The sequence below is a fragment of the Cyprinodon variegatus genome, unplaced genomic scaffold, assembly GCF_000732505.1.
Source record: "Cyprinodon variegatus isolate N-32 unplaced genomic scaffold, C_variegatus-1.0 Scaffold193, whole genome shotgun sequence".
Lineage (NCBI taxonomy): Eukaryota > Metazoa > Chordata > Actinopteri > Cyprinodontiformes > Cyprinodontidae > Cyprinodon > Cyprinodon variegatus.
This window is the reverse complement of record NW_015150646.1, coordinates 386310-411115: the sequence shown is the minus strand read 5'-3', so window position 1 is coordinate 411115 and position 24806 is coordinate 386310. Positions and strand designations below refer to the sequence as shown.

The 24806-nt window shown below is 39.1% G+C and overlaps 1 protein-coding gene across 4 annotated transcripts; it reads left to right on the top strand.

Moving 5' to 3' along the window:
- The first annotated feature begins 1997 nt into the window (after positions 1-1997).
- LOC107087750 (breakpoint cluster region protein-like) lies at positions 1998-23867 on the top strand. 4 transcript variants are annotated; one of them, XM_015379485.1, is made up of 22 exons: positions 1998-2309; positions 2471-2565; positions 5451-5555; positions 7631-7861; positions 9819-9926; positions 10008-10059; positions 10137-10189; positions 11018-11155; positions 11279-11400; positions 11494-11650; positions 11740-11859; positions 11963-12038; positions 13609-13704; positions 13854-13928; positions 15675-15772; positions 15950-16051; positions 19292-19455; positions 20043-20182; positions 20369-20503; positions 21362-21467; positions 21685-21826; positions 23679-23867. In XM_015379485.1, exons 1-22 carry the CDS (start codon positions 2258-2260, stop codon positions 23778-23780), a joined length of 2469 nt encoding a protein of 822 aa, XP_015234971.1. In that variant the 5' UTR covers positions 1998-2257; the 3' UTR covers positions 23781-23867. The 4 variants fall into 4 exon arrangements, with proteins under 4 accessions (XP_015234971.1, XP_015234972.1, XP_015234970.1 ...); XM_015379486.1 differs by having other exon boundaries at positions 2468-2565; positions 13857-13928; XM_015379484.1 differs by having other exon boundaries at positions 2468-2565.
- Positions 23868-24806: the final 939 nt, after the last annotated feature.

Here is a 24806-nt window from a genome sequence, read left to right as displayed (position 1 = left end):
TAGGTATAAGACAAAATATGTAATTAATTTCATAAGGGAAGGCCCTCTTTGAAATAGTTTTGACATTTGTTGTCAGAAAAGGGCAAATTTGATTTCATGTCATCAACCTGCACCACTTATTTATGGCAATGCACATCGGGCATCACTGTGTTGCCATATTAATGAATGCTTTCCCTTGCCATCAGATGCTGGTGAAGATTCTCAGTCTTGCTTGAGATATTCATTCCAAAGACGTTTTGCTTCCCATCCAGGAAGCTTTTTCAATTCAAAATTTTCCATCAGATGAAAAAGGCTATCACTTTCTTATTTACACCCCCACCTAACTTCAATCAAGGCGGCTTCCACAGCTCCTATTGTGACTTAATTGGGAGTCACAGTGGACAGCTAAGGGGTAGTGCTTTGGGGCGGTTTGGGATTAGGCCTCCACCTTGGAGTACAAGGGTAAAAACAGAACTCCTTGGTCACTAGTAAGAAACAGAATCAGAGCTGAGGGAATTGAAGCAAGAGGAGGTATTGATTGGAAGGGACAATAATTAATAGAGGGCAAAAACCAGGTTGATGTCCAGAAATCCAAAAGCTCAGAGGAGTCCGGCGAGGGCACGTCTAAGGCTTGAAATCTGACTCAAGAGCAAGGTCAGAATCCAGCATGGAAGGACTGCTAGCTTTCACTCAAAGCTTTCAAATTGATCTGGAAACAGCACTGTTTGATGTCTGTTTAAATAGGCAGGGGAGCAGGTGGTAAGCATGAGCACTGATGAAAAGGGGCGTAGATGCCAGGATGCCAGGATAACAGCTGAAAGTAAATGATCTACTTTGCCAGAATCATGACACTTCAACTATTTTTATTTTATTTTATTTTTTTTATTTTTTCTGTAACATTTTGAAATACATACTGAGAAATTTACATGATCATTATCGATATTATTTTTCATCACTATTCATTAATCACAGTAACTGATATTTCTAGCTGTAACTCCATGGCTATAAACTTTATCTTAGCTTTTTGTGTGTATTTGTTCTTATATTTTAACAATCCCTCTTTAGGCTCATAGTTTGCAGGTAAGTCACCCCATATGTGGCTGGAGTATGAAATCATTATATTCCTTAAGACTACAAAAAGCCCTCGGAGAGTGCAGACTTACGCCAAGCAGAACATTTTGCCCCATATTGTGACTAAAACCTGTAGCTACAACTCACACAGGATCTGGATCATTACCAAAGAAACTGTTCCTTGGCACAAGGCACACCTTTGGTAAAAATAAAAGGTTTTCATTTACTTTGAAAATAGACAGGCAAACAAGCAGACAAACCAAAGCCAATGGGCATTTACTTTCTGTGCAAAAGAAAATGGATAAGACTTATATGCTTAGTTTTGTGAGGACGCAGGTAGCAGCATATTGGATCAGCTGCAGCTGTCTGATCAGCTTTTATGCAGACATGTCTGAATCAATCTCTCACATACTCTGCCTAAAAAGATTTCAAGCCTAATTTCTAGCTGTATTTACTGGAGCTTTGTGCTCATTTTTGAACTTTCTTCTTTTTTACCTAAGTAAACCCTATTTCTTCTTGAGACTTTCTCGTCACCTAGAAAATTAGGACTTGGTCCCACATTTGCACTTCATTGCTTATTTTCCTTTAAAAGGAAGAGCAGCACTGAAATGTAGATCTTCTGTTGTAAGTTCAGCTCTGTTACTGTAGAGGGCATTGCTGATCTAGAAAAAGGAACTCAGACATGCAAACACTGATGCAGAAGGAAACTCTAAGCCCTGCTGCCTTTACATCACTAAAACAAGCATTATGACAAACTAAACTCAATTTATCACGTAGAATACATTCTTCACTTTCTTGCATGCTGTAAACAAGTGTCTCCCTGCAATTTATTTAAGTTTTTCCTTTCACACACAGAGCTATGATCACATATTGCGGACTGAACCGTTGCTTGATTGAGACCTGAAAAGCAACAGCCACCTGATTGTTTAACCAATGTAGAGATAATTTGAGCAGCAGCCTTTCTGCGGCCAGGGGGCCTGAAGAGAAGTCATTTACAGGAAGTGCAGAGCAGCAGTGAGGAATGGATCAATCTACAGGTGTCCCTCCTCATCAACTTTTACCGACTTTCCACACAGACAGGAAGCAACTGTGTTTTTCTCTTACTGTATTTTCATCCTAAACTGAAAGAGGAAGCTTTTCTCTCGTCATCTGAGTACTGCATCTCCAGTCTCCTGCTTGAGCTGCAAGCAGAGGGTTCCTCACTGCTATGGACGTCTACGAAGAAGCACTGAGCTATCTGGAGTCACACCATATAGCAGGTGAGGAGGAAGGCTTCAGGTGATGTACCAGTTCATGCTTAAATATCAAATGACTGCACTGTGAGAACAGTACAAAAATGTTAATATGAATGAATGCAGAGCATTTTTGGAGTTGCTCCTTCCTTATCGCTATGTTTGCACTAATCCTCATATGAAAGCAGGTGAAGACGTCCTGGAGGATGTCTTCCATGAGGAGGCGGTGTCCTGTTTTCTCTCCCCCCTCAACTCTGAGAGCATAGATTTCCCCGACAGCCTGGTGAGTTACACTGCATCACAAATGTGTCATGTCATTCACTGGATGTTCTTGGGTTTCTTGTTTTCTCTAGTGGGCAGTTAGTCTTTCAGTGATTTAATTTCCATAATGCCAGCAGGAATATAAGGAAGGATACATGGCTAAATAGACACTGTGCTTTATAGGGAAATATTTTTCCGACACACCCCCTCACTAATTTTTTTGTTACATGCCTATGAAGCTTTAGGTTGAAACCAAATGTTTGCATAAATTGTACTATGGAGTGTAAAACCTTAAGTATACTTAAATATAAAACCTCATTGCAGTGATTGCACATTCACTTTGGATTACTACTTCCTCTTTGTTCCTTCCATGTTCTGTGCTGTTTTGGAGACTGCAGTTCTTCTCTTTATTTTAAGTAAGAAGAACCAGGGTTGACCATAACATTGCAAATAAACCTTTGGCATCCATATTGAAGATGTAACAGTTTTCTTCACTATTATCCTGCTTAAATGGAATGTTCTCTCATCTTGTCTATGTTGAAGAGTGGCTAAAATAAACTGATCTCATATCATTTTTAGATTTCGGGAAGGTGTCGATTAGTGTTTGTTTTAAATAACTTTCTCTTCTCTTATTCATTTAAATAGTAGAAGCAATAAATTTATAGCATACGTGTAGGAGAGATGGGTCTCTGCTCCTGCATACCCACCCCAAATTATTGCACTTCCTCCTCAGCAGCCAGAACGTGCTGCAGGAGCCAGCCAATCAGCCATCTATTTTAGCCAGGTGTCCAGAGTTAGGGAAATACCTTAAACATGCAGGATCCTGAGGAACTGGTCTGAAAACTACTGCTTAAACGGAATACATTGGCTGAGTCCAAACATCCGCCCTAACCCCTAAATGCCACAATCACTTTATAGCAGCGGTCACCAACCTTTTTACAGTTGAGGGCTAATTCAGGGGCACTGAGTCACAGGAAGGGCTACCAATACTGACCTATGAATGGCAAGGGTCAACGTTCACCTAAACTTCATACATTATAAACATATCTTTATTGTTTCTTTAAATTTCTAATTTTCTTTTAGACATTTTCATTTTGAAATCTCTATAAATGCTTAAATGCCATATATGATTAAATGATAAAATGTCGTTTTCAGAAGACTCTAAGGGCACCCTTTGTGGTCCTTGAGGGCCCCTTGGTGCCCGCGGGCACCATGTTGGTGACCCCTGCTTTATAGAGTGGGGACTATATAGTGGACTTTATTGTGAACTCCGTTAACTGAATGTCCGGACAGATTATCATCACTTTTTGCTAAGGGATGCTGTCAAGCTGAAGAAGGAGTCCTATCGAGCTTGGCTGGCTTGTGGGACTCCTGAAGCAGCAAGCAGGTACCGTGAGGCCAAGCGTGTCGCGGCCCGGGCGGTTGCAGAGGCAAAATCTCGGGCCTGGGAGGAGTTCGGAGAGGCCATGGAAAAAGACTATCGGTTGGCCTCAAAGCGATTCTGGCAAACCGTCCGGCGCCTCCGGAGGGGAAAGCAGTGCTTCGCTAACACTGTTTTCAGTGGGAGCTGCTGACCTCGAAGGAGGATATTGTCAGGCGGTGGAAGGAATACTTTGAGGATCTCCTCAATCCAACGGACACGCCTTCTGTGGGGGAAGAAGAGACGGGGTTCTTGGGGCTGGATTCGTTCAGGGTTGAGGAGGAACAATATTACAAAATTTCTAAAGATTTTAAAACAGACAGAGATTGGGTGAGCTAGTTGGTTTTTTTTTAGTTAGGACGGAGTCCAAAAGGGCTCAATATAAATACATACATCACCAATTGTATTTGATCATATTGTTCAGGGTACAACTACTGTAGTATTGTTCGGGTTGAATAATTTTCAGCTCTTTTCTTCTCAGAATAGGCATGTTTTTTTTGTTTTTTTTAATGGCCCACTTGTCATGCAGCTGCTAGCCTGTCTATTCCACCCAAAAACTACAATATTTGATCATTGCACCTACAGTATACATTTCAACCATCCATCTTGCTGTTGCTTTACAGTGTAGTAGAACAATTTAGAAAATAAAATTTCTAGCTCATTTTCTGGAATGCAGCAGTATCAGTAAAACCTAAACAGACCTTTCAGAATAATGCTACCACCTTGCTCCCCAGCTAGTGTGGGGACTTTAAACAATGCTAATCTTGGTTTCATCTGACCACACAGCTTTTCATGAGAAACATTTTGTTTCTATTCTTGAGTAGATGGAAAGTTTCAGTTGTGCTTGGAAGTGTTGATTTTAGAGCCAGAGATTTTCGGTGACATTTTGATTCTTGCATCTTCCAGTTTATAACAGGCTTGAGCCTTTAAGGTGTGATGTTGGACATCCAAACCAGCTGCCTTTTCCCTGGAAGTGGCAACTTGGGTCAAACAGCTGAAATTTGCAAATAGAAGGATGTATCCCAAAGAGATCATCATAGGTTTAATAAAAAAGAAAGGACTATAGCTGAAAACCAATTGCCTTTAAATGAGCTCTACCTTTTCTAAATTGGAATGGTGTGGATTTAAAATTTTGCCAGAAGCAAGGAGGTAGCTAGAAAAAAAGACAACATTTATTTCAGCATCCTGCAAAGTTCCAGTCTTTGTAGCCAGTTCTGATTTTATATATAATTCAATTGAATGTTTTATAAAGGAATTTCACTGTGGGAAAAAGCCTCAACCAGATCATTGAGTCCCACATGAATTTGACTTCCATAACTCTGGCCTGTGTATGCAAACTTTTAACCAGATGATGGATTTGGTTATTCAAATTGGTTTGTAGTGGGATGATTCACCAGAGTGGTCTAAAGCAATGTTTTTCTAACAGCAACACGGACTATGCAGCTCACTTGGACATCTTACTGACTGATGTCATGTATCATTTCCAGACATCATGCAGCCATGAAGAAATGCTTGAGAAGAAATTGACAGTCCTGAGGGGAATCCTTGAGAGTGAGGAGGTGTATCTAAGGGAGCTGGACGCCCTACTAACGGTAACCTTAACATATGCTGAAACAAGCAAAAAAATCAATTCTTATTCTTTTATTTTAAAATGCATCCTGTTTTCTACCAGCTGGCCATATCTATTCTTACTCAGTGTCAAAATTGACTCATGCATACTAAAGTTTGTTACATGCAGGCTTGTTGTGCACAATTTTAAACACCCCCAGACTTGTTCGTTGCTGCTTAACTTCCCTTTTGTTATTTGGCTACACCCATTCTAATAAAAAGTACGTTTTTAAGCTATTGTTACCCTTTCAGTTGCAGTTATTTGCAATTCACCATTCATGCATTTGCGCTGCCTAAAATAATATTTTATTTTGTAATGTAATGGTAATGCAATTACCCGTTATTAATATGCAACAATAGCCAGACCACACGTATTAGATGGAACTGGTTCCCTCTTTGTGAATTGTTAAAGTATTGTATATAAGGTTCCTCTTTTTCTTAAAAAAACGGAAGACGTTTTGAGCTAATGTGACTTTACACCAGCTAAAAATAAAACAAAGGCAGCTTGAGAACACTCAACTCGTTTTCAAAACCAAATACTTTTGTGCTCCTATTAACGTCTTAGATTAACTCCAACGCTGTAAACGTAGTTTCATTTTTGCATGGGGAGTCCTTATGTGATTCATTTATCCTTGTTATTTAATGTTATTCAATGATTTTTTTTTTTTATCGGTATATTAGAGACTTTTTTACCGACTACATGCCAAAAAATTGCATTCAGTCGCATAAGACAGAGGTTATCCAAACAAAAGCCTTTGTTTGCTGTCCTTTTACTTTAAACCCATTGCAGCTAATTGCTAATTCACATAATTAGTATTCCTAACCAATATTAGGATGGTTTTGGTCACGATATTTTAAAATTTAAGCTTGGTTAACATCTTAATTTCTTCATTGCCATTGTACATTCCAACAATCTCTTCTGCATTTAACCCCTTCCTGTAGGGAGCAACCTTTCACAACACCGATATAACAGTATGATAAAATAAGAGGCCCAGGCATTAGACCAAGTTTAAGTTACTTTACAATGAAAAATAGGTAAAAATTGATCTTAAATGGTGGAAATTTTCTGAGATGATTCAAAGCATAAGTTTAAACACTGTGGGGTTTTGATATGTTTCTGCCCATGCAAATGTCATGCCCAGAGGTGAGTGTAGGAAGTGGTAATTATAAAGTTATATAGTCGAGATAAACAAAACTTCCCCTGTACCACAGACTTTACCAACATTGTTTTTTTTTATGCAGTGCTTTGCAAAAGCTCCTCGTTTGGCTTTTTGATTCAGCGGAACAGTTGAGTCCACTTTCTATATGGTTAAAGAAAGCAGGCCCTCCTCATTATGCTGCCACCAACACATGCAACTGTGGAGATAGTGTGTCCAGAGTGATGTGCAGTGTTAATATTTACTCCCAAAAAAGTGTGTGTGACTAACAACAAGCTCAAATGATTTTTGGTCTAAGATAATTTTCTGCTGTGACTCATGCACGCTTCTAATGGGAAACTCTGAATAAAGAGCTGGTCACTGGCAACATTTCCTCTTTTAGACAGGAAATGGTGCCGCAATACCCCGCACATGCAGCATTTATGGTCAAAATCTGCTTTCCTTTTTTCCTTCTATTTGCAGAAACAGCTACAGTTTTCTCGTTTTTATTTGTTTTTTATTAAATTTATTATGAGTTAACCGCTGAATACAAATAAAGCATCTATTGTACGTGTAGTGAAGGGAAAATAAATGCGCTAATGGTATTTTAAAGTTTTGTATCTTGCTCAGTAGTTTGCATGCATAAGGCAATAGGCTTAGCTTTTATCAGTGTAAACATGCAACATTATTCAAACTCTCACAAATGCAGTTTACCGCTTTGGCAAAGAAGTGAGCTGTGCAGATGTATGTGATCTTTAAACAACTGTTCACACGTTTAGCCGCTGATGATCCACCATACCTATTTTTTTTTTTAATCACTTTTACACCAGCATGCTATTTTCACCAGCAGTTAACCCTTTATGACACTACCATTTGAATTTACTCAGGTGTTCTGGCTCTTTTTGCATTACCTCTCTCTGCAGCCCATGAAGGCTCTGCGGGCCTCAGCAGGGACATCTCAGCCAGTGCTGTCTGGTCAGCAAGTGCAGACTGTTTTCTACCAGGTGCCAGAGCTGAGAGATGCTCACCACACCTTTTACTCAGGCCTGAAGGCCCGTCTAAGCGCTTACAGCCCCACAGAGATAAGCTCATCGGAGGAAACGGTGATGTGCAGAAACCCTGAGCTGGAGGTGGGCGACCTGTTTCTGAAAATGGTAAGTTTTGTTCTGATGTAATACAGATATCGGTCTGTGCCTGCAGCTCATCATTAGGTCATTTGTTTTTGAACACAACCCTTGTGTGTTTCCATTCAAAGAAATGCATGAATACGTAACATACTTGTGTTTTGTGGTGTCCTTGATGTGGATAGGAGGTTGGTTAGGCGCACAGGAAGACTGAGATTATCCAAATTCTTAAAGAACTCAGGGTTTTTTTTAAAATAGAAACATTTTACATATATTTTTATTTTTTATTCTTGCCACAGATTCCTAGTTTTTATGGTCAGACATGTCAATCCTTAACTCTCCTTTCATCTAATTTTTTTTTTAAATTATAGCTCTGGCTTTAAATTTAGGTTAATTTTTTACAAGCTCATCTATTTAGCTCCTCCCATCTTCACTCCAAATGTATCAAGAGAATCATTCCCACAGTGTGATGCTGCCGCCGTGTTTCATCTCTCCAATCAGTTGATGTTTTGGTTTTTTATGGGGAAAAAGGTATGTTGACTGGAAAGCTTTCAAGGAACTATGGGCTCTATCAATTTTGGATCCATAACACGTTCCACAACAATAAACCATGATTCCTTTCATATCTGAAGCTGAGTAGAACCAAAGTGGGGCCCCTTCGCAATATATACAGACCATAAACAAAATTAACTGGGAAGGTTAGTTCAGCTAAGAAAATCTTCTGCCAAAAGCTGGAAAAAAACAACTTCCTGGTAGGTGCTCAAACATTCCTTTTTTTTTTTCCATCAAGCTTTATTCCTGCTGGGGTCACGAGGGATGCTGGTGCCTATCTCCAGCTGTCAATGGGCAAGCAGCGGGGTACACCATGGATGGGTCGCCAGGCTATTTCAGGGCAACACAGAGACAAACATGGCGAACAACCATTTAAGCACACCTAAGGAGAATTTAGAGAAGCCTATCAACCTAACAGTCATGTTTTCTTGGGCTCTGGGAGGAGCTGGCTTGTGGGACTCCTGAGGCAACAAGCATGTCATAAGAGGTTAAATGACATCCCATTACTGGTCAAAAGAGCTTCAATATGATATTGGTTCACCATTTGCAGCTAAAACAGCTTCAGCTACTCTGGCTGGCTACAAGGTTTGGGGGTTTGTTTATGGGACTTTTTGACCATTCTTCCAGAAGCGCATTTGTGAGGTCGCACACTGATGTTGGACGAGAAGGCCTGGCTCTCAGTCTCAGCTCTAATTCATCCCAGAGGTGTTCTATCTGGCTGAGGTCAGGACACTGTACAGCTCAGGTTCATCCACACCACACTCTGCCATCCATGGTTTTAAGGGCCTTGCTTTGTGCACTGGTGCACAGTCATGTTGGAAGAGGAAGGGAAGGCGGCTCCAAACTGTTCTAACAAAGTTGTGAGCCTGGGATTGTCCAATCTTTCTTGATATTCTGAAGCATTAGGAGTGGTGGGGCAAAAGCAAGCTCCTGAAAAATAACTACATAACTCGCAACCTCTTAACCCAGATTTGTCCATCCGATTTCCTGCTGGTGAAAGGTTATTTCGTCACTTCAGAGAACGTGTCTCCACTGCTCTGGAGTCCAGTTGTGAACTGCTTTACACTATCGCTTCCAATGCTGTGCATTGCATTCTGTGATGTAAGGCTTGGATGCAGTTGCTTCACCAAAACGTCTCCGTATGAATGACTGCTTTTTACCTTGTGGCATCTCTTTAGAAAGCTGTTGTATACGGTAACTATGTATCTACATAGGATATATGTGTTTTGATTAAGGGTTAAAGACCACTTTTTGAGCCCATTGAGGGTTTTTGGTGAACTACGATTTTGTGTGTTTTTCTCCTGTATGAAAATATCTGTGATATAAACATATGATAATAAGTCATAATAAACTTATCAAATTTCTACTATGAATGACATGCTGTATTACTTTTGGGTGACATGTCAAGGTTCTAACTAACTGATGTCGTTCCCAGGTAAACCATCTTGGGCTGTACGGAGGGTTCATTGAAAACTATGAGAAAGCCGTTGAAGTAGTTAGGAAGTGCACAACCTCAGATCCTCGCTTCCGCACTCTTGCAGAGGTACAACAAGTCCTGTAACTCCAGCGATCAATATTTATGTAAATTCTTGTTGTGTCACTTTACATGTTGGTTTTTTCCTAGAGTATGTACATTAACGGTGCTGACAAAGCTCGAACAACATACACTTTAGAAGGTATGAAGAACACATTTCTATTTTCTATTGATGCAAGCTTGGAAGTGTCTAATATATGTTTTTTTTTCTGATTGCAGCTCTGCTCTATAAGCCTTTGGATAGAGTAACCAAGACCACACTAGTGCTGCGTGTGAGAAAACTGCACTCCTTCTTTCATACATGTTTTATGTAAACTACTTTCTTGAACCTAACTTTCTAGAGCTTTGTTCTTTTTGAAATTTGAAATAATGTTAGATATCTCTATAGTGGGAAGAATTAAGTTTAGAGAATGTGAAAAAGAAGAAACTGGAACATGAAGGAAGGAATGGAGAAATTAAATTTAAAGACAGAATTTGGAGGGAAGGATAGAAGAAAAAGGAGAGGGGAAGAAGTGTAGGAGAACAACAGTAAGGAGAGAAGGAACTAGGGGAAAAAAGTAGAAAAGTAAAAGCAAGGGAGATAGGCTCAAGAAAGAAGTTTCAAAAAGTAGCAAAGGAGGAGGAGCACAGACAAAAGTAGGACTAAACTGACAAAGTAAGGACGTTTTGGGAAGAGCAAAAATTACAATTTTTTTAACCCAGGTGCTGGAGTGGAAAAATTAGAGAATGTGGTTTTCATGCATCTTTCGCAATTGTTTTTTTTTTTTTTTTACAATGACAACTTAGCTCAACCTACCTCTTTAACTTGCATGTGCCTCTTCCCCACTATATTATGTTTACCTTCCAGAAGCTGTCTGGCCAAGCCCAGGGTTTTTTGTTTTGTGTATTTTTCTAGCATTGTAACAGCGGCATCAATGGGCCTGTAATGTAAACTACAGCCTCTTGATTCTGTGTACACATATTGGGACACACTTTTTTCAAAGAAAATACAGCCTTGGTGTCGATCCAGAGTGTTTTGGAACATTTTCACTTAGTGAACTGAAATGACTGTTGTCATCTTCTATGTTTTTGACTTGAGAAACATCTCTGCGGTCTTACAGGATCTCCTGAAGACGACGCCGGTCGAGCACAAAGATTTTGCAGCTTTACAGGAAGCTCTTAGACTGTCCCAAAGCTTCCTGTCTGGTGTCAATGAGAGTTCACAGAGTAAACGTGAGGTCACGCTCACCCATGGCATGGTGAGTCCTCACTTTCATAGGTTGTGCTCAGATGAACAGGCGGTAGATTTGAAAGCAGGCCGGCTAAGCTGTAAGAAAGAAAAAGCTCATCAGATTTCAATGTGTCTCTGTCTGTTCCACCAGAGAAGACAGTTGATGCGTGACGGCTTTGTGGTGGATGTGAGTGAAGGTGTCCGCAGCCTTCGCCACCTCTTCCTCTACACCGACCTCCTACTGTGCACCAGATTCAAACATGCAGCCAGAGGGTGAGCATGTGGTTATCAAGCTGCTGTAAGAGCCACAGGAAAGTGATGAATATTAAAACCTTAGATTCGACTGTAGAAACATCTGTGTTCCAGGAAGCAGGACCAGTACCGGTTCAGCTGGTATCTGCCTCTGGCTGGACTCAAACTCCGTTGGGTCACAGATCATGAAAGACCTTCTGATACGACGGTTCGTCTGCATAGTTTAAGAACCAAGATGTTCCTCTTACGGCAGCAGCTACAGCAAAACGTGGTCCGTGTTTTAAAAACTGATAGAATAAGTTGTTTGTTATTTTTTTAAATAGAACAAATGATTAAACATCCACATCTTTCCTTGTATAGAAAGGGAGCAGGGGCCTGACTTGGACGGCTCCCAGCAGGAAGAAACTGGAACAGATGGAGCTGTTACTTCTCACACACTCCCCAGTTTACAGACTGGACCTGCATAGCCCCAGTGGAAAAGTACGGACAAGAAAACACATTTCTTAACGTTTTCAGCACATTTACAGTCCTTAATTCGTGAAAAACCAAATTTTTAAAATCCTCTGTTTGTCTGTCACCACAGAGTCACACTTTATTCTTCTCCTCTCTGTATGAACTTGAAGAATGGAGAGAAAACATCCACAAACTCACCACAGAAAGTGAGTTCACAGCTGTATTAGGCTATAGAGGACAAAGCATGGTCATATTGTAATCAAGGCAAGGCAAGGCAAATTTATTTGTATAGCACAATTCAGTACAAAGGCAATGCAAAGTGCTTTGCATGATTAAAATATAGAAAAATAAAACAGAATCAAAGCAAGTAGGAAAAATAAAATAAAATAAAAAATGCAGAAACAAAAAAGAACATTAAAAATAGTTGGACTAAAGAAAATAAGAGTTGAACTAATAATGTTTCAGTTGAACTGTTTACCTAGAATAGTCGAAGGCAATCCTAAACAAATGTGTTTTTAGTCTTGATTTAAAGGCACTTTTACAGTTTTCTAGAAGTTTGTTCCAGATAAGTGGAGCATAGGAACTAAATGCTGCTTCTCCATGTATGCATGATGTCACACCAGTCCCTACAACAATCACTCTGACATTAAAGTTTCTGATCAACTAGATCAGGAAAATGTTAAAGAATAAATCTTTATCTAATAAATTTACCATAATAGTATTTATACCCCTTGGAACACCTTGCATTTCGTTTCATTGTACAACCACAAACTTCAAAGTTATTTGAATGAATGAAATAATAAGCCACAACAAAGTAGTGTGATGTGGAAGGAAAGTTATGCAAGACATCATATAAATATGAATCTGAAAAGAGCACATTTTGATGTCTCTTAATCTGATAAGAGAACTCCACTGTAATCAGTTATCAAAGAAATAATTAATGGGACACTGTAGTAACTGCGACTGTGTTCACATGAAGTCGTGTTTACAGTTTACAGTTTACAGTTTACACAACATTTTTATTATGAAAAGGTGATCTGGTCTTGTTAAAACCAATTCCTCAAATTTTTTCATGTGCAAAAGTCTATGTTTGCATTTCAACTTTGGCTGCAATTCACTGCAAACACACTGCTCCCCACGATGAAACATGGGGATGGCAGCATCATGCTTTGGGGAAACATTTCCTGTGAAAGGAGAAAACAGTGCATCATATTTAATAGGATGAAAAAATTGATGGATCTTAACATAAACCCGATAAAAACCTGTGCGATAAAACCCTGTGGTGCAACCTTAGATTCCTGCAGAAAACATCCACCTAGGGTCAGAATGGAGTCATTCAGGGTTGCAGGTTGGAGTGGTGACCCTGCAGGGTAAAGATAGTGAGATATATGAATTGTTTACATCATAGCATGTTTTTTTTCCCCCTCTAATTCTAACTTGTTTTGCGGTTGCCATGACCCACATGGCTGAGAATTTACACAGAAAATATAACGTTCTTAATGAGGTTAATGAGGGTTTCAGTCACTTTAAATATCAGTCACTGAGACTCTATATTATATTGTTTTAACAGAAGCCTGTCTAATATGATGTCTTTAAATTGTCTTTACCTCATGCAAATGCTAAATTTAAGTAAAGACTTCTTGCATTAGTAATAAAGATTTTAAAAAGCTACAGTATATAAAACAAGGAGGAAGGACTTAAAATCAGCAGAAGGGGAACCACAGAGTTGATGAATCATAAGTGTATCCCTCTTCTCTCCTGTTTTTGTTTGTTTAGACATTGAAACCGTCCCTCCAGACTTACTTACTCTCACCAGTGCGTGTGTGAAACTGAGAATGACCCAGCAGCCCCATCTTCACAGCTCTATTGCAGGTACAATCACCTCCTCCCACCACAAGCCTTTTTCTTCCTTCTATCAAAGAAACATTTCCTGAAACATAATTAAAATATTGTCACAGCATTTATCTTTTCATGCAAACCAAAAACATTTCATGCTCTTTTTCTTCTCTGACACTCACCAGCAGAAGATGAAAATTCGTTATGTGGGACAGTTAGTGTGGCGATCCATTCTGCTTCCGGTCTGCAGGAACCGGCTTGTATGTATCTTTATAAAAAATGCTTTCAAATGTCTACAGAAAGAATACAAATACGCAGCTTTACACTCATTTATCATGGCTTTGAATAAATGAATTTCTGTATTTTAGGGATTTATTTCATGTTATTTGCTTTCTGTCCTTCTGTGAAATAGCTGAAACAGTAATTGGCTGCTCAAATCTCATTTGATTGGGAATTTTCTTAACAGAAAATCATATATTATGACACAAAAATATACCTTTTAAATCATTAAATAAACTTTCCCTTGTATAGGGATTACATACTTTTGGTAGACATTAATGACATCCGGGCATTTTTTTCTCATCCATAGACTTGCTGTAAGTCCTTGAATAAATTAATTCTTAATTTTCATGGGACTGAATCCTGTTTTTAAGCACAGCACCAAATAATTGGGTGGGTTTTGTGTTTGGAATAGGTCCAGCAATGATGTATTTTTGAAATCATGGCCATGTTGGAGGTTCAAGTTCCCCCATCTGGCTCATATCTAGCAGACACTAAAGCAGCCCCACAGCAATATGCTGCCATCGCCATTTTTTGGCAGTGATTACAGAGTTACAGTATTAGATTTGAACCAAATGGTTCAATATTTTTTTTGTCTCTTTACTACATTAACCTTTATTCAGAGAGGCTTAGCTTGTACGATGGCCAAGAAATACAAACGGCATGCAAACGCATGAATTCACAGCCAATTCTTGCAAACACTAAAAGAGACTAGCACAGAAAAAACAAATGCAAAGGAAAAATGCTGCAAAGCTAAAAAGCTGCAGTTACAAAAAAAGAGCAACAAAATGGAAATGCCCTGCAAACACAAAAAATACAAAAACGATGCAAAGACCTGAAACAAAAGCAAAAGAAAAAAGCTGCAAGCATACTACAAGCTAAGAACAACTTACAGCTCTGCATAACTGAAGTGCATCAGACCGCTGGAAGGAGAGGATCATCCACACATATAATACCAGACAGATTGCTAGGCATTAATGTCTAAGGACTGAATTTGTTTTAAAAACCTAAATGGGGTACAGGTTCAGAGAAGACTTGAAGGGAAGAGAGAAGAAATATTTCTTAATTTATGCTTTTACTCAGGGTCCGTTCCCGTATGAGTTGATAATCATCTTCTCCTCATGACCTGGAGCTCTTCTGTTGTGTGAACATAGTCTGCAGCTTTTGTCAACTTGCAGCATTTGTCCTTTGCATTTTATTCCCTGTTTTGCATCATTTACATTTTTGTAACAGGTTTTGTGTTTTGCTGCTCTCTATTTCCTGTGATTGAAGCATTAATCCTTTGCAGCATTCTTTTTTTTACAGGCGTTTTATGAGTTTATGTGTTAGTCCTGTTTTTGTGTTTGCGGGACGTTTTGGTATTTGTTGTGAATTCACGTATTTGCATGATTTTTGCCCCCCTCGTTTGTTTTTTTAGGTTGTTATGAATGCATTTTGATCCCATGTGGATTAAAGTAATCATTTAATTATTAAATTTGTGCAACCATTTTTTTCTCACTGTAATTTATAACATTAGTTGAGAATGGCTCATTTGAATAAATCTAAACCCTAAATTCAAACAACATTCATGTCGATTGTATATTTATGTAAACTGTGTATCATAAAGAGATGATTAAACAATTATCCTATTAAATATTATATCATATTAGAGATTATTAAAGAAGAAAGTGTGACAAACTTGTATAACAGATAAAGGAAAGGTTGGTTAAGACTGTTTTCTCCTCCAGGTGTTTATGTGTGCGTTGAGGTCGATGGTTACGAGTTTTATGATCAACAAGCCCAGACACATTCCTCTGTCTGCAGCCTCAACCCACACTGGGATCAGGTATGTGTACAGGTCACGCCTAAACCCGAAACATATACAGTCATAGAGTAAAATGGCTCAGACCGAGGGTTCCTCTCCTCTTTCTACAGACTCAGTGGACATCAGCAGATAGAAATCCAGCAGATAGTCAGGACTTTGGAACCTAAAACAGTGGGCTTTCTTTTTAATTTCAAACAGGAGCTGTCCTTCCAGGTGGATGGTGCACAGAAGATGATGGTGCTCTGTGTGAGTCAGTCTAATGGACAGGATGGCACAGTCTTGGGGAAATCTACTCTAAAGGTACAACAAGAAAATCCCACACACCCAAGCTGTCCCAGCCGAGGACAGTTCTGGTGCCTTGTAAAAAGTATTCACACCCCCTGCAATTTTAAAATCTCAACTAGAAGTTTCAGCATGCTTTTATGTGACAGACCAAAACAAAGCAGGTCTCTGTTAGATTAAATTAGAGAACCAATAAACATTTTCACACAAACTAAGGAACAGAGCTGAGAATCGAGAAGCGGTGTTAGTTTACCAACGAGCTTTGCACACCCCCTGAAGCTCTGTTCAATCCAACATCTGGTCATTGAACCATCCACCTACGTATGGAGTTAATGAATTAGAGACGCAGCCTCTGGAGGAGCTCTATCGATCCTATGGATGCTCAGGTGGAATAATCTCTTTTCAGAACATCTAATGGAAATACAATAACTATGAACAGGTTTCTGCAGATCCTAAAGGCTTCATAGGGTAATGGAATGATTTGAGCCAGATATGGAGGAATTGGGGGAACAGCCAAAAACGGTTTGGGTCTATTAAAAGTGTGAACACACCAAATCCAATTTTGCATCCGATTCAACAGAAAATCGTGTCGGATGAGGTCGATTAGCGCTGATCGAAATCAATTAGGATGATCACACCAGACATGGTGTGATCAGGGGGCTTGCGTAGCTCTGACTGAGATAGAGCCCAGGTCCATTTCAGTTGGACTATGCAGCTATTCAGCTTTGATTTCATGGGTCTGACAGGAAGAGAGAGGCGGTTACATAGCAAAAGCCATCCGCTTTGGGGGAAAAATACAAAATAAAATCTATCAATGGCAGGAAAACATCAGTTTTGGAGTCGCACTTCACGTATATAGCAAGCAGGATAGACTCGTGCAAAAACAATCAATGAAACAATAAAAGATAATACTTTACCAACGATAGGAGTTCAGGAGGACAGAAAACAGATATAGTAAAATAGAGATCCTCTTTGAGCCTCACAAAAAACAAAGTAAGGAGGGACAGACAAAGCAGGTAAGGCCGGTGTATCTCTCTGACCTTATTAAAAAAAAAAGAAAAAAAAAAACTTTGACAAACTTCACAGATCCCTCTCTGAGAATCACTTCACTGCCTCAGTCAGCATAAAAACTGCCCCACAGCCTTTATTGCTGTGTTTTCCTTTTCCTTAGATGTTGTTCCCATGATGTTTTCAATATTTGCCTATATTAATCCTCTATCTAGATGTTCTATGTTATCATCTTCTAGATATACTGCACAGATTCATTAAGGGTCTTTGCTTTATAGCATTAATTTAATAACTTTTCATAATCTGTCCAAGTAAAATGTGGGAAATTTTTCTATTTTTTATTTTTTTTTTTTGGCTCAAAGACAGCAGTGAAAACTATCTGCACAGAACTGCTCACCCTGCATAATCGGAGCCTCTCTATACGCTGTCAGTGTGATATGGAAAAAAAATGGATCAGTTCATTCAGAGTTTTAAAAGTCGTACTCAGAGATTAATTCAGAGGGCATAGTAAACATGCTGAAAGACGGAAATATGGTAAAAAGAATACATATTAAACATTTTGACTTACACCCAAAACCCTTTCTGGGGCCTTTCACCCAGAATATACCACCTTCATGGGAGAACAATAATACGGTCTAGGGCTGGCTATAAAAGAAAACTATACAAGCCACATATTTTTATTTCTAAGAAAAATAGTTAATAGACTACATTATGTTGACCCATCACTATAAAATAGCTGTATAGGAGATGTGACAAATCTGGTTTCAACATGACGACGTGAGGCAAGATTAAACGGTTTGGATAGTTTTGCAAGGCTCTGTAATTTTCCTAATGGCTCATGTTAAGCTACAAATTTATATCTAACTTTTTTTTAATTTGTGCTTCTAACAGTTTCAACTGAAAAACTGGACACTAAACTATAGTGTTTTCTATTAAAACGTAATCTAAACAGTTAGAAATACTTAAACCAAAATATATTTGTTTTAAAACTGGATGATTAAAGATTATTCTCTATTGTAAGCTGTCTGTTTTGCTTGGTAATCCAATATATCAAATTAACCGGACTCTAAAAGTCATGTTCTTTTAAAAGCATTTAGCGTTTTACTAGTAACAAACAAGGCGTGTTTAACATTACAGAGTTAAAAGGCTCATGCAGCGTGAAAGAAGAAAGCTCCCCCCCCCCCAAAAAAAAAACCGAAGCAGTGTTAGCAGCTGAGACGTGTTTACAAGCTGTGACTTATAGCAGGGCGGGTGTTAGAAAGTGCAAAGCACTAAGGGTGATAGTGAAGCTGTTTCTCTTTTCTTTTGCTGTCATGCAAACAGTTTAGTTATACATACTATTCTAAATATATTAATCTATAATATATGCATAGAAAGCAGCAGGTATTTTAACCTCATGAGGAAGTAATTGAGGACTAATTATAAGATACTAGAGCAGGGGTCTGCAACCTTCAAAATTAAAGAGCCAGTTTGCCATGAATGCAAAAAAAACCCTGCACTAGACAGACTGTTAATCCTTAAAAAATTGAAAACAGGAATATTTCAGCTCTATTTCTCAGGAACCAGTGTGGCAGCAATGACTTATTTATTGACATGGGGTCTATTTATCTAATCAATAAATGAGATCAAACTAATATGCTTTTTCTTTGTGAGATGATGCTACTCAGCTGCTGCAGTTAAAAAAATTATTTCTATGTGAAAAATGCAGGTTTTGTTATAATGTTTTATAAAGAGACAGAGATATATTTAGAGGCTCACTTTTATTCTCTATTGTAAGCTGTTTGTTGTGCTCTGCAATCCAATATATCAAATAAACCTGACTCTAAAAATCATGTTCTTTTAAAAACATTGAGAAGATTTTATGTGTAACAAACAAGGCATGTTTAACATTACAGACTTAGAGGGACCATGCAGCGTGAAAGAAGAAAGGGGAACAAAACAAAGCAGCGTTAGCAGCTGAAGTTCTGTCTATGGGATCAAACTAATATGTTTTTTCTTTGTGAGATGATGCTGCTCAGCTGCTGCAGTTTAAAAAAATGTATTTCTATGTGAAAAAAGCTGTTTTTGTTCTAATGTTTCATGAAGAGAGAGATATTCAGGAGACACATTAGGAAATATCATCTTGATGGGTGTAAATATTCACCATGATCCCCTTAATTCTTCAGTGAGGATGAATGAATAACATGCAAGCAAGTTTTAAGCTCTTCTTGTTTAAAAATCTTTGATTTTTTTTAATCTCTTTTTGTTAAGTTGGAGTCTAAAAGCCTGAGTAGTCGTTGGAGGAGGCAGACCGTGCAGCTGGGTCAGCTGGAGGTGACCCTCTCCCTGAAGTACTGTCCACACCAGCTGGAACCACCAGGCTCTCCCATTCAACAACCACCCATCTTCTGTGTCCCCATCCAGACGGTGGCTCAGTAAGTGTCTGTTTGGCCGATCAGAAGTTTTCAATTTCAATTCCATTCAGTTTATTTATATAGCGCCAAATTCACAACACATGTCATCTCAGGCACTTTACAGTTCAACCAGATCATCCAGTCAAATTGATTCAAAGTTTTCTATCTAAGGAAAACCAGTTGATTGCATCGACTCATTGACTCAAATACAATCCCTCACACTAAGCATGCTTGTAGCGACAGTGGAGAGGAAAAACTCCCTTTTAATAGGAAGAAACCTCCAGCAGAACCAGGCTCAGTGTGAGCGGCCATCTGCTGAGGCCGACTGGGGTTCAAGGAGACAGAAGCATAGATACAAAAAGCAGCTGTAAAAGGCGGCCCCGTCCAGGAAACACACAGCCAGGCAGAAGTTTTGCTTCCTTTCAGTGCAGTTTTGCATGACCAGTTCTTTTAAAACAGAAGCGGTTGTTTTGTGCGGTAAGGTGGGCGAAGCAGAAGTGTGGTGTGAAGCAGGGGCCGATGAGCAGAGAAATGAAAGCCCTCCCCATGTCAGCTTGACTAATGCTGTCGCCCCAACCACTAACAACTATTTTCGTTCCCATCCTCAGACAGGAAGGAGTGTTGGTTCCTCATGTGGTGAGATGCTGCGTGGAGGAGGTGGAGAGGAGAGGCATGGACGAGGTGGGAATCTACAGGATATCAGGCACCGCCACAGACATCATCTCACTTAAAGCTGCGTTCAACAGCAGTAAGAAAAACAACAAAAACACCTCAGTCAAAAAATAAATAAAAAATGAGCCACAGCATGACTTCTAGCTGTTTGTCTTTAAAAGACCACCACTATGAGAAAGTCAGTGAAAGGAAGCGTGCAGCCAAAAACTACAGAGGTAATACTGACGCTAATAACCACAATCATCTGTGTCTGTCTGCTCAGATCTGAGGGAAGCAGTCACAAGAATGAGAAGCTCCGAGGTGAACACCGTCTCTGGTGTCCTAAAACTCTACTTCAGAGAGCTGCCAGAGCCTCTCATCCCCTCTGAGCTGTTTCACAGTCTGGCAAACACTCTGGGTAAGACCTCAACATCCCCAACGCTTCTCTAGATGTGCAATAATATTCATGCAACCCCCTGGTTAGAAGCTATAAAAAAGGCTTTTATTGTGGTTTGATGACCACAAGATGCCACTCTTTGCTGCAGCTGGCAGAGTGCTGCAGGTTGCTGTGATAACATCTATCCTCCTCCAGGCTTGTTTGTTCCAGTTGTTTAACACCTTTCAGCCATTTTTCAAATTTAAAAAATGACTAAAGTAAGATTAGACGTTATTTTTTACTATCCTGCTCTATTGAAATGACATATTTGCTTGTCCTTCACAATTTTAAGAGAGGCTAAGAAAAAAAATAAAATAAAGGAATAACACCTAAAGAAACAAAGGCTACTAAAAGGTATAGGGGAGGATTTTCATGCATTTTTGAAAAGACCTGCCCTCTCTACTTGTACCCACTCCTGAGAGGGAACGCCTATTAAACGCGTGGAGAGCGTGCATGAGCCCATTTCTACTCATGCACGCTCTGTTTAAAAGTTTGCATCATTCATATAAGCTTCCTTTCCAAAAGAAGATTTGCTATTTTTCCCACTATGTCAGACTCAACGACGGTAAGGGAAAATGGAGACGAGCACGTAGGACGGCCTTACATAAACATATCAACAGAATGATTGACAATTAGGAGCACCACTTATTTTGATGATCCACCCGCAAAAAAATATAATCAGCTATACTTTTAGTTGGATTTTATTTGACTTTAATTTGTGATCTTTATGTGAGAAACCCTGTAATTTCAAATAGAATGAATGGTTTAATGCATATGAATATTATTTACCTTCATGAGTCCTGAGCATTTACTCTAATCATCATCTGACTCTACCTCCAGAAATACAGGACATGGACTCACGCCTCGTCTCCATGCTGTCCCTGCTGCAGTCCACTCCTGATGTCAACCGTAACACTTTCCTCTACCTGCTGCATCATCTCCGAAGGTGTTTATCTCAAAGTCGGTTGTTCTGAAAACATAAAGCTACAGTTTGACTTATTAACTGCACTCACTGCATGCTATTTCCAGAACCAGTCAGAATTTACAAATGATTTTCAAAATCAAGATAACCTTTAAATAATAAACTGTAGATAAAACCTCTGAATTGTTTCATTAGTTTAATTAGAATTGTTTTTTAGTCAATGTTTTTTGTTTTTTCCCAGAGTTGCAGAGAGAAAACATATTAACAAGATGACTCTGCTAAACTTGGCAACAGTTTTTGGTCCCAGCCTCTTGCGCCCCCCGGTGGCAGGATTGGAGCACAATGGCGTCACAGTGGACATCTCTCAGGAGGTGGTGATACAGGTATGAACTAGAAAAGCACTTGGAAAGCTCAGACCACTACCAAGGAGCACATTTCCCCCCTCATATTGTGACTTCCACCTTAAGTTATTACCTGTATTCACTGAATCTTTCAAAGTTACCCGGATCCAGATGGTTTTCTGGATCATCACCAAAATTATTATTTTTTTTTTGTTGCAAATCACAATACTCTGAATTTTTCTGCAAAATTGGTCTATAACCTTCTTAGTTATTTTGGAAAGATTCAGTAAGGCAAACAAAGATGAAAACATAACCATCTTGGTGGAGCTAAAAATAAATGAAACCCTACATTTTAGTAACAAGAAAACAAAAAACAACAGATAATTGAGTATAAATCAATGTTACATTATTTAGGGTAATTCTTCATGCTGTTTATGTTCATTTAAGGCACAACATTGTTGAAAGTGGGGGGACCTTGATGTTAATTAAATGCATTAACGTATTGCGTATCCGTATTGCATTAACAAATGTTGAAATACATATAACACATCGCTACAACAGGTGGAAATAGCTGCTGTGAAGCGCTATGAAATAATAAACTCCAAAAACCCACAGCAAAATTTCAGCTCAAGATGACTGAATGATCACTTTCCCCTCTGGACTCATGAGGAAAACCTCCTCGCTGTCTGACCACTGTCAGTCAAAAATCCTTTAGTATGTTGGCCAATCAGCATCAAGCAACCAACTTTAAGACCCCCTCACCCCTGCTCTATAGACCCTCTAAGAGGTTTAACCTCACTGGAAGGGATGTTTTTTGGTGCGTTAGCCAATCAGGGCTCTGCTTTCTCACTGTTTACCTCATAGACTGAGTTTCAAACCTCAACAGGGCTTTCTCACAGAGGTTGACGGGCAGCATCCTGCTGCTCCAAGTATGAGAGCAGAATAAACTGCTGATTAAAGTGCAACATACTCATTCATTTACTACATTTATGAAGTTTGACAATGCATATTTTACCAATCATTTTATATATATATATGGTAATCACCATATATACTGTACCATATAAGCATATCCGCTGCGAGAGACATAAAAATCCATAAATCACAATGTATGATTGTTTAACATTTTATTTGTATGAGACAGCTATTAGTATTCTATAGGCAAATCTGATGACATTAAAGTTATAGCATAAAACCTTAAAGGAAAGGGGTGATCTTCTACCACCTTAGGAAAGGAATGTCAGTTTCAGTACAACCGTTTATCACAATACGTCACATAGATTCCAGTGGGGGTCCTGAGAGGGGGGAACGGATTGAGTGAGGCTATGCGTGCCACAGAACGCTGCCATTTGGCAGAATGGAGCATTCTTATGGCTTGCCAGGTTCCCACCTGTTACCTGGCTCCCCAGGTCCCAGGCGGTTACCCATAGCGCTGCCTTTATCTCTGTGGAAAGATAGGAGCCACATTGGGGAAGAAAGGGGGGAAAAAACATATTTCTCACTTTTTCCTTGACAGGATACAGTTTGAGATATCAAAAAACCCTTCTGCACAAGAAAAGCACCTGTAACACAAGTTTGCAGCAATGTTTATTTACATGCAAGTGGCAGATAGTCACACAGGAAATAGAGACAGGAGGTATTCTTTTTACTGAAAGAACATGCAAACTGAACAAAAGTAAGTGAGAATAAAAAGATTACAGATGGCACATCCCTCTAAGCGTATATAATACGTTACAGATCAGGGGCTGAGCAGGGATTAAACGATCCAATGAGCCATGGCTTATAAAAAGAAAAGTAAAGTTAGATCAGCTTCCCGACTAGAACAGTAGAAACCAAGACTTCCATAACTTCTTTTCCTTTTTCAAACTGATTCTTCCTCTGTGTTTACATTCAGGTCCAGGTGGTTTTCTCCTATCTGCAGAGCGACAGTCTCCCTGAACCCCAGACTTCTCTGCCATACAGCTCAGATACTGAGGAAGAGACCACCCACATGTGAGGCAGCCATCCATCTGGTGGCCTGAAAGTGGTTCATATAGCAGGAGGGGAGACATCTGAGCTTCAAATGTAAAATAATAAACTTAATTTATTGTTTTAAAAAAATATAAATGTTGTGGATTTTTTTGTCCTTTTTTTGCAACATTCAAAAACCAATTTCATGGTTATCATTTTAAGTGCTTATGTGCAACACAGTGTGTCACATTCATTACACTGAATGGATGTTGTGAATTTAAACACCTGAAAGTCAAACCTGACTCTGGTTAAATGTTGTTTTCAGGCGGAACTCATTGATTTTCTTCGTATGTTTAATCCCCTTCGGCTGCAGGGATTCACCTCTTTCAATGCCGGTGGCTGAAGGGTGATGAACAGACAGGGGAGGTCAACACTGATACAGCAGGTCACACATTCATTCACACCTAATGGGGAAAATTTAGACTGGGTGGTCAGCAGGCGAGGAAGGACTGAGTCACTGCAGAAAATCTTTCGTGGATGGAAAGAAAAATAATAACCTGCATATCCAACATGCTGCGCATGGCTCAAATATGTAAATTATCAAATTATTACTTATATTAATATGAACTCGTTTTATAACATATTTTATCAGAAATAGTTTTATTACTTTGTATTTTTAATAATAACAATAATAATTTAACTAAACTGATCTCACATTAGAGAAATGTACCACTGCATTTAACCCATCCCCTTGGGGAGCAGTGGGATGCCATCGTGGGGTTAAGGGTCGTGCTCAGAGACCTGGAGTGGCAGTCTGTGGGAGCAGGTTTCAAACTCACAACCTCAGAATTCCAAGCTCCACTAGGTTAAGGCAATTAACCGCCTATTTTTTTTTTTTTATAATAGCTTAATAATTGATTTTTATGTTAGTTTTAGAATTTTAAATCCATAATAAACTGGACATCAAAATAATGAGCTTATTTATAACACTATTTACATCATACATTTTTTACATAAATAAGGTTTTAATCTAATGCCTGTACCAGTTTAAAAGGAAATGTCTGATCTGCTT